This window comes from Octodon degus, unplaced genomic scaffold, assembly GCF_000260255.1.
Source record: "Octodon degus isolate 3935 unplaced genomic scaffold, OctDeg1.0 scaffold00171, whole genome shotgun sequence".
Lineage (NCBI taxonomy): Eukaryota > Metazoa > Chordata > Mammalia > Rodentia > Octodontidae > Octodon > Octodon degus.
In genome coordinates, this window is record NW_004524747.1 from 2,988,899 (window position 1) to 2,999,883 (window position 10,985).

At 38.8% G+C, this 10,985-nt stretch overlaps 1 protein-coding gene across 1 annotated transcript in view; it reads right to left on the reverse strand.

The window, feature by feature from the left end:
• Positions 1–6,190: 6,190 nt before the first annotated feature.
• Xkrx (XK related, X-linked) overlaps positions 6,191–10,985 on the reverse strand; it is a 54,403-nt gene continuing 49,608 nt past the window's right edge. Inside the window, exon 3 of the mRNA XM_004643338.2 lies at positions 6,191–7,085. Coding sequence (XP_004643395.1) covers positions 6,340–7,085 — 746 coding nt within the window. The 3' untranslated portion in view covers positions 6,191–6,339. The remainder of the gene's footprint in view (positions 7,086–10,985) is intronic.

Here is a 10,985-nt window from a genome sequence, read left to right on the forward strand (position 1 = left end):
TATATATATATATATATTGTATTTTAGGGAAGGGTCTACAGGGTGTCCAGGGTCTCACTACTAGTTCAGACTTGTAGTGATCCTCCTGTTTACAGCCTCCCAAGAGCTAGGATTACAGGTGTGTGCCACCATAGCCACTCTCAATTGCCATCTCAGTGTGCCCTGGGGGTGGGGCTGGCACAGCAGGCCTGGAGATTGAAACCTTGGCCCCTGCGCCTGCTTGCAGGTGCTTTAATCCACTGAGCTATTTGGCTGGCTCATATGTATATTTTTCAAAACTACATAAGAATATATTTTGTCTCAGAATTTTAATACAATTTTAGAATTTCAGAGTTCAATAATTTCCCATGGATGAATATTTGTAACTATTTTTTCATCAGTATAAAATGGCAAAAAGAACATCCCTTGTACAAATCTCTTTGTGCAATTGTGCCTATGATTAGTTTTATTTTTCAGTACTAGGGGTTGAACATAGAACCTTCACCCTGAGCTACATCCCTAGCCTCTTTTTATTTGCAGCCAGGTTCTCACTAAGTTGGTAAATTGCCCATGATGGGCTCCAAATTGCCATCCTCATGTCTCACTCTCTCAGAGCACTGCAATTACAGATACACACTTGCACAGTCAGTGCACTCTGTTTTCAGAGGGCAAATTTCTAGTACTTAAAATTCTGAGACAAAATGGATGGCCATTTAATTTTGAAAAGCATCAACAAATTACCATCCAAAAGTGTATGCCAATATATTGCACTTATAGTAATAGAGTCACTATTTATCTACAACATTATACCAGATATTTGTGATTCATTCTTGAGTCTTTTAGCATCCATATAGCACTGTGAAATACCCATTAAGGTTTTCCTGGCACAAAATAAGAGATTAATGATGTTTGGTTAACTGAAGCTAAAGCAGCGAAAATCCATGTATAAAACTCAGAAGGTTTCTCCTAACAATGTGGCATTGGTAGTATACAATGTATGTCAGTGTGTCTGTATATTATAAAATCTGATTCAGGTTTCATTTTCATGCATGGAATGTGTTATTTTCATACTTAGTTTTCATACCACACATACAGATTCGAATCACTACTTGTGTTTCACATGGCCTGTCTTTTTCCCAAGGCCCATAGCACATTTTCACTACATATCCTAGAGGCACTAAGGTCTTGAGTGCAAATGATGGGGTCAGTCCTTCATATTAAGGAATAAGATTATGAGCATATGTACTCCCTAAAGACAGTAGGAAAACACAATAGCAAAAGCTTCAGAGAATGGGGATTATTTTTAATAGGTATTTTGGAAATTTCACTGTCAACTAATTTTTTACTAAAAGAGTTTTAAAAGACAGTGATCCAAGGTCTGAGATGAAACATCCTGGTGAATACCCACTTCTATGTGCCAACTCCAAGAAGAGGCAATAAACTATGGAATAACAAGAACCAAACCCTTATGAGGTACAAGTGTGAAGGTACTAGCAAAAAGGGTACTGAAAGTTTGCTTAGGCGCTGAGGACTATGGCAGCAAAGGGATGACCATTAATCTCCACCATCCATTTCCACTAGAATTTGGAGTCAACTTCTCAGAAGCAGAAAGTGCACTGCACACAAAGAAAGTGTCTAAGAATGGACTTTAGAACCTCTTTGACTGCTTGTTTCTGGAGTTAGGGATCATAAATGCCTGAGTGCTTATTGCTCCCCCATTTTCCTTTCCACAACCAGGGTTTGGAAGGTAAATATTTAAAAATATACACGAGACAAAGTTCTGAAACTAGAAACTGGATCCTTTTGCCATCTGTCCTCTTACTCCTCTTGCTGATAGCAATCTATAAGTGTATGCAAACACAAACTTGGTTTTCATCCCAGTTATTTCAGAACTTAACCCTTCTCTCTTTAGAGGAATTAAGTGGTGTCCTTTGGTAAGAAGTGATTGCAAAATTGGGAGTGGTTAAGCATATATGTGATTCCAGCACTCAGGGAGGCTAAGGCAGGAGGACTGCAAGATCAAATGCAGCCTGAGTAACTTAGTGAGTGAGCAAAACTCTATCTTAGCTGGGCATAGCAGTGCACACCTGTAATTCCAGCTCTTGGAAGGGTGAGGCAGGAGGATCAGAACAAGTCTGAGGCCAGCCTGGGCTACACAGTGGGTTCAAGCCCAGCCCTCTAATTGCATAGTGAGACTATGTCTCAAAAGAAAAAAAAAACTGTCTCAAAATTTTTAAAAATGTATAAAGGACTGGGGATATAGCTCCACACCAACTACAGCTCTCAGTTCAATCCTCAGTACCAAAACAGAAGTGTTTGTGGGAATTATTTATTTATTTATTTATTTATTTTTTATTTTTTGCAGAACTGGGGATTGAACTCAGACCCTTGTGCTTGCCAGGGAAGCACTTATTCTACTGAGCCATCTCCCCTGGCTGGGAAATAATGTTTGACACAAACAGAATATTTGAGAAAATATTTCTAAAACTACTAAAAGTAAAATAATTTCACAATGACCAGAAAGGATATATAGGCTTGGGTAGTGATTAAGTGTCTATAAACTGTGGCATCTGTGTGCCTAAGACCTAATGCCAACTCTGATATTCTATCCTTGGGAAGGTCACTTAACCTCCCTATGCCTTAGAATATGTAAGTGGGGGCTAATAAAAATACTTATTTGATCAGAGTGACTGTGAGAATTCTCCCACAGTGCCTCACAATTCTGAACCTATGGTCTTTAAAGTATTCAAGAAATAAATGAAATTGATAACTATTAATTTATTTACTATGATTCCATTTTTCTGTTTTAAATAATTTTTATTCATTTTAATGAGAAAAAAGATAAAATAATGAAACAGTTTCAAAACAGGTTAGTAGGATGTTTACAATAATTAATACAATGCATATTGTTGTCTTCGTAGTGTATAGTGTGCCTAAAGAGAGTCACCTAGAGAGAAAAATGTCTCTCAGGCTTTCACAGAGAACAAACTGGTCAAGAAATGATCGTGACTCATCCAGATGGCTGACACTGACAAAAGATCTACAAAGTGTTGTAGATGGTTCCAGCATAAATCCTGAGGAGATTTGACTGCTCTTGTCAGCGACAAAAGTTACATTTTTAGTTATATAGGTCTTGCTTTAACTTGGTTTTAACCATCCAGCAGAAAAGCATAACCATTTTTCTAACACATTAATTTGCATATACTTGGCCTACCAAATTCTCAGTAATATGAGAATAACCATTGTTGCAGTGGCCTAGTTCTTTTCCCCAAACTTGATAATTGTGCCTTACTTTACCAGAAACCATCTCCTGGCTCCATCTTTACCTTCTTTCCACTCAACAAGGCTTATCTCTCCCTCATGCCCTGTGTTGCTTTAGGACTTCAAAAGATAAAAAGAGAAGACGGTACCTGCCTTGCCCATCACCAAAAGACTGCTGGGGTGTATCTGGAAAACTGCTATGGAATACAAAGGTCACCATCTAAAGGAGGTACTGTGAGTTCATTTGCATAATGTTCCAAGAGAATATCTTCTCCTTGGGTGAGGGAGGCAGGTTTTTCAGGTTGGAAGCTACCTCACACCCTTCCATCTAAGTTCTATGCATTCCTAGGATATTAAGTCATCAAGGCTGAGAAGACACTTGAGGTATAATTTTTGCGTGGTCCAGCACTGAATCACACCTTTCCACCATGTACATCTCCATTCTAGCTCTAATTAGTCTGCCTGACTCTGTGTGTGTTTCTATAGTATCCTCCTAAGTAGCTGTTTCATGTGACTTTTATAGACCAAATTACTGTTCTATGCTGCTCTGGCTCTTAATTAAGGACATGTTTATCATTGGGAAGAAATTCTTTCCTTGAGTTCCAAAGAGACAATGTGTTCTTCTGGAGGTCTGACAGAGTATTACTTTCAAGTTTACCTTGAGTGACAGAGTCAGTGTGAACTTTATATAACAAACCTAAGTCATTTCTTCATTATGAAAAATGGAATAAAAAAGTTCAGATTGTGAAAAAATCTCTCCATTGTTGCAAAATGCATTAGTCACTTTCCTGTCACTAGAACAGTATTCTTGAAACCCACATTTTAAATGAGGAGAGGTTAGTTTGGCCTATCTGTTTCAGAAGTTTCAGTCTGTAACCTATAAACTCCTAGGTAAAAGTGACCTGAAGGAGAGGCACGGCAAAGGAAGCTGTTCACATCGTGTTGGCCAGGAAGCAGAGGCAGAAGGGAGGAGCCAGGGCTGAGAACATACCCTCCCATGCCACATCCCTAGGGACCTGGCCCTTCTAGGCACAGCCCATCACCATTCAGGAGGTTGGGAGAGGAGCATATTAGATCTAAACCATAGCACAAAGGAAGACACTACATTCTCCCCTAAATTAATTGACCAATTCTTTTAGCTCCAAAGAGCAATGGAAGTTGGGGAAACCAACTAGCCATACCAAGTGATAGGATAATTCTGGTTAACAGCCCTATTGCTTACAATAAAAAGGTCCCTCTTGACATAATGTCCTGATACTGTATAGTGGAGGGGGGAAATGACTAAACATAAACTCTTAGCATGATTGAAAGAGTAAAATGGTTGGGGTTGGAAAGCCCAAAGTTACATTGTTCACAATTTTATGAAGCACTGTGGTGGCCACAACTGGTACACACTACTAGTTCTTCTCATCTTTTTGGTCTGAGAGAGACAAGCATTAGGCAAATGCTGAGATACTTGATCCCAATCAGCAGCAGTCATAGTAACCTTAATTTCTTGCTTACTGTAGAGGCACTGAGCTGACAAGTCCACCCAAATATCCAACTGACATGAGATATCCACCCAAATATCCAACTGACATAGAGATACATGAGAAAGAGAGACTACAGGCAGAAACCAGTACAGATGATATTTCACGTGGTCTACATTCTCAGAAGTTTCACTTTACTTTGGAAGTGTTAGCCACTCATTTTAACCTCAAGCAACATGAAGGTGACATCCCAGTGATTGCTACTTTCTCTCGTCCCTAAAAAAGCAATGAAATACTCAAGACTATAGCAGACACAAAGCAGTCTTCATTACACACACACACACACACACACACACACACACACACTCTCCAGAAATATTTTCACTTAGAGTACAGCTTCCCTGAGGTTCACAATAAATAGCAAGAGCAGAGAAAAGCAGAGTTGGAGGGAATCCGTATAAATGAAGCAGTGCAAAATTTCACACAGCAGTTCCATTTGATAAGCTGCTGGCTCCTGTAGGTTCCTAAGAAAAGAGTCTTTCTGGCTTACACTCTGAAGAAACTCTACTCTGCACATCCTCCTTGATTAGTGACCAGTAGTAAAATTCTAAGAGAGCTGACCCATTTGGGGAACAGCTTTTTTTTTTTAACAGTGCAGGTTTTCTTTCAAGCCAGAGCTTCTCACTCAAATTAACATTCCAAGCACACAGATTCCACAATTGTCAGATTGTTTCCTGGGAGGTATCCATGGTTAGCAAGTTGTTGCATTTACTGATTAGTCAGGAGATTCTAAGCCTCCAACTTAGCAAAGGAAAAGCTCAGTAATAGTATACACCAATGGGCAGATCTGGAAAGTCATAGGGTTTTTTTTTTTTTTTTTGAGGTGGCTGAGTCGAGAGCATGTGATTGATTTGTAGTGGAAGCTAGGATCACAAGTGCTGGGGTTAAGAGAGGATTATTGTTACATCAGTCCACTGATTGGACTAGCACTGCCCTAAATGCAGTAGTCTGAAAACAATATAAGGGACATAGAGAGACTTGTCTTGCTGTCTCGCTTGTTGCTTTTGCTATCTTCTGTAACCATGAACTGTTGCCCCTCTGCCATGTGCCACCCTGTCTTGGAACCATCAAATGATGGATTGAAACCTCCACAAACTATAAGATAAATAAAACTTGCCCTCTTGAACTTTGGGTTTCAGGTATTTTGGCTCAGCAACAAGAAGAGTAACCAACATATCTTGTGTCTAAATATTGCAGTAAAACTTTTTTCTATTTGTGTGGTACTAGTCATTGAACTCAGGGCCTTGTGCATACTAGGAAATCACTATACCACTCAGCAATATCACATCTTATTTTATTTATTTATTTATTTATTTACTGATCATCACATTTCTTGGTCTAACCTCAACCCTTTGATCCTCTTGCCTGAGCCTCCTGAGTAGCTGGGAAAACATGTGTGCACCACCATGCCTGACTAGCAATAAATCTTAAACCTGCTTGGAGGTCACGTTTTCTTCTAACAGACTTGCAAGAAAATGTTAGGCTGATCATTCACCCACAAGTCTCATCCTACACTTTATAACTCCTCTTGGCAACCCTTGACCCATTCCACAATACCCAAGAGACAGAATCAGACAATGCTTTGTCTTGTTTCAGCCTCAAAAGGAGGCTCTGAGTTCTCAGCCCTTCCCCGCTGGTGCTGGTGGCAGCAGACACAGTGGAGATAGTCCACTACATTACGGGTAAACAATGAGCGCAATGGATGCAAATACTGGAAGAAAAGGAGCATAAAGACAATGGAAATCAGATATGCAATGATGAGTTGCAAGGCAATGAGGGAATGACAGTAATTCAGTAACACTTTAACTCCAAAGAACTTGAAAACCAAGACCATTATCACATTTTCTACCAGCCTCACACTATAGTGTAGACCCATATGTCCCCAGTTCTGACCTTTGTCAACAAGATCACTATCTGCTAACCTCAACTGCAGTGCTGACCAGCAAGAGAAATTGATGCCAGCATAGAGGATGGTGACTGAAATCAGCACCACCAAAGTGCCAACCCGGCTGAAATTTTTCTCAATATTATCAGGCATCTGGGCACCACTTCTCCAGAACTTAACCCAAGGCTCAAAGAAAATGATCAGGAAGTTGAGCACTAAGAAGGGCACAGCTTTCAACTTCAAGGTGGCTGAGAAGAGCACCAGAATCATGAGGCGAGAAGTAATCTCCAGTGTCCTCCAGATGGTGATGCAAAGGACTTCTAGCGGACCAAGGCGGATCTTATAGTCATCGTACTTGATCTGGATCGCCAACATATTGCAGAGGGTAGCCCCGTAGGTGACAGATATCAATGAAAAGATCATTAGCACAGCTGTAAAAACAAAAGAAGGGACAGAAAAAACAGGTAATCTGTTAGTATGAGTAGTGAACCCTTTATTCAGACGCAGAGGTCCAGAGCAGTGATAAGTGGGATTTGAGAGGTTCATTTAAGAGGAAATTCTCCAGACATAGTTACACAAGCCTATAATCTCAGCATTTGGCAGGCTGAGGCAGGAGAATCTTTGTGAGTTCAAGACCACCCTGGGCTACAAAGTGAGCTCAAGGCCAGCCTGAACTACATAGTGAGACCCTGTCTCAAGAAGACAAAAAAGAAGGGTAAATTCATATATGATTGCAGCTTTGTAAACAAATACAATGCACCTGAATAGACATTTCCCCCAATAGAGAATATAAATGGGAAACATATATGAAAGGATATTCAACATGATTTTTATCAGGGTGTTTGATTATCATGTGGGAGCCCCTAAGTTTGATATCTAGCACTACCAAAAATAATCACAATGAGACACAGTAAGTCTCCAAGTTATAAATGAGTTCTATTCCAGGAGTGTACTGCTTTTCACTTTCCAGCAGTCCCCTCCATTTCGCCACTGTTTTTTTCTCTTGCTTTCAGATGTCCTGTGCTCTAATGAAGCACTGTGCTACTGTATACCATCACACTGTACAGTAAGCACACAGCAGCACATCTGTGATAATGTCCAGCAGGCACATGAGCTACTTCCATGACTTGTTCATCTCTACGAATATCTTAAATGGGAGGTCTGTTCATATTTGTGAAAGTCTGCAACTCAAATGTTCAAAAGTCAGGGACTTACTGTATTGCCTCAAACTTGTTAAGGTGGTTATAGTAAAATTTTTTAAAAGGTAAGTTTGGAGAGGCTGTGAAGAAAAGCTATACTGTTGTTAAGAATGCAAACTGATACAAGCCATTAGAGAAAATAGTATCAAGGTTCATCCAAAGACAAAAGTAGAGCTACCACATGATCTAGCAATCCACTTCTGGGCAAATATCCAAAGGAAATGAAATAAATATGTGAGGGTCAGGGAGATAGTTCAGTAGAATAAGCGCCTGCCTGGCAAGCACAATGTCCTGAGTTCAATCCCCAGTACCACAAAAAAGAAAAGAAACAAGTATGTGAGAGAGATATGTGTACTCTCATGTTCATGAAAACAGCCTAAACATCCACTGATGGATGAATGGATAAAGAAAACATGAGTGAAATCTCTCTCTCTCTCTCTCTCTCTCTCTCTCTCTCTCTCTCTCTCCCTCTCCCTCTCCCTCTCTCCCTCTCTCTCTACCCCATACAATTGCATGTTATTTGGTCACAAAATGAAATAAATCATGCCATTTGTAATAACATGAATGAATTTAGAGAACATTATACTAAGTGAAGTGAGACAGACTCAGAGAGATAAATACTGTATTATCTTATTTATATGTGAAATATTAAACACACAAATAGCAACAAAGTAATTTCCTCAAGCTGGAGCTCAAAGAAAATGGAAGATTTTTGGTCAAAGAGTGTGAACTTTTATTTATTTATTTTTAATTTTTTTTGCAGTAATGGGAATGGACTTTTAGTTAAGATGAATAAATTTGAGAGATCAAGTATATAGCATAGTCACTATAAAAATAAAAAAATGTATTGATGACAAAGTATTGAATAACTGTATTTTTCTAGAAGAGTAGATCTTAACAATCTTTATAGTAAACATAAAATGGTAACTATGTGAGGGTATGAATATGCCAATTAGCTTGCGTACAGTAATCATTTCACAATGTATACATATATCAAAACATCCCATTCTAGACCTAAAATATATACAATAAGACAAAATAGCATGTACAGAAATAAAAAGCAAAGAAAGACATCAAAATATATTATGTGACAAGGTTTTACCTCAGGTTTTATAAAGAGAATACAAAATAATAAAACAAACAAAAACCGTTAGAAATGATACAGAACTGCACTAAACAAAATAGGAATTTGACAATGGTTGTTATACTGCATAATGTTGTATGCAAAAACAGGTGTTTAGATTTTGCATATAAGCATGCAAAATTGGGTTTTACCTCAGTTTTACAAATCTTTTGGGAGCTGGGGAGATAGCTCAGTGGCTTAAACTCCTGCCCAGCAAGTGCAAGGTCCTGAGCTCTTTTGGACTAGGAATGTGGCTCAGTGGTGCAGTACTTACTCAGGATGTGCCAGACCTCAGGTTCAAGCTTGATTTCTTGATATTTGTGGTAGTTACACCTGCACAATGACTTAGGAAAAATTGTTCTGCACAATTTTGTGATATAAGCTTTCCTCTTCCTTATATGTTTCTATGAAACTTTAAAAATAAATGGGTACAGAGTTCTATGATTGAGAGAGCAAGTTTTTAAAAACTGGAGCAGGACTTAAGGAGTGTACATATTTCAAGCAACTGGTTTGTTTCAGTATTGGTCTTGCAACACAAAAAGTGTGTCTGTATTTATAAGTATAAATGAGTTATTTGTTAGAAATAAATTTGATTGTAAAAAAAGAATGTAAACACTTTGCTACATAAATAAAAATATTTTGCTATGTTTCTCTATTTTCTACTTTAATAGTAGTATAAATATGTAATAAACTTTTTTTGTATTTTAGGGAAGAGTCTACAGGGTGTTCAAGGTCTCACTATTAGATTGAACTCCTAGTGATTTTCTTGTTTACAGCTTCCTAAGAGCTGGGATTACAGGCGTGCACCACCATGCACAGTCTCAATTGCCATCTCAGCATGCCTTGGGGGCGGGGTCGGCATGGCAGGCCCGGTGATCAAACTCCAGGCTTCACTGCCTGCTTGCAGGTGCTTTAATCCACTGAGCTGTTTGGTTGGTCCTTCTGTAATAAACTGTTTTAAAAATTGAAAAATCACTAACATGAAAAGAGCACATAAAAAGGTATAGAACAAAGACTGGCATGATGGTGCACGCCTATAATTCCAGCGTTTGGGGGGCTGAATACAGGAAGATCACTACGAGTCTGACCTGTGTACTGAGACCCTGAAGACCCTGTACTAAATACATTTAAAAAACCAACAAAAAAGATACAGTGAAGAACTACTTGATGAAGCAGGATTCTGAGCAAACACTGAATGAACCAGAAAAAATACTACCTAAAATATCCAATCTTTGAGACTCAGAGAAAATGCCCTTTCTAAGTGAAGTGCCTTCTTTGATGTTTACCTTCTTCACGGAATTAATCTTTTTGTGATTTCAGAGCATTTAACTAGTTGCATGTGAAAAAAGTATACTAGAAATCCCATGAAGGTTTGTTCACTGCTGTGTCCTGAAAGACTAGCACACTGCCTAGAGCAGAGTAGGTGTTCAATAAATGTAGAATTAATAAAAACTTGATTTTAGAAAGGCATCATAAAATACCTAGGATTATAAACACGTGGCTCATTCTGGGTGTGGTGGCACATGCCTGTAATCCTAGCCCTCTGGAGACTGAGCTAGGAGGATCACTTCTAATTTGAGACCAACCTGGACTACAGAGTGAGCTCAAGGCCAGCCTGAACTACATAGCAAGACCTTATCTTAAAAAAAAATCCTTGACTAAGCCATGTGGTCACTTGTGGAAGTCACTGAATACGTGCTTCAGCTTCTAACTTCACTGAGATATTATAGAGTTGCTTAGCAATGGCAAATTATCACTCTTACATATTACTACAGTTTATGAATGTTCAAATTTCCAAATTTGTAGTGGTTCGGAAATTTTAAATTCTTGTCACCCATGGCCTCTGTAACACTCATTTTAGAATAGAAGCCTAGAAGTACTAGAATGCTCCATAAACCTGCTTTACCTAATCCTTACCTATAGAGTGCACATGTGACACTTCCGTTTTCTTCAAATGATACTGATACATATGTCAGATGACAGTGATTACTAACAAAGATTTTTGGTTT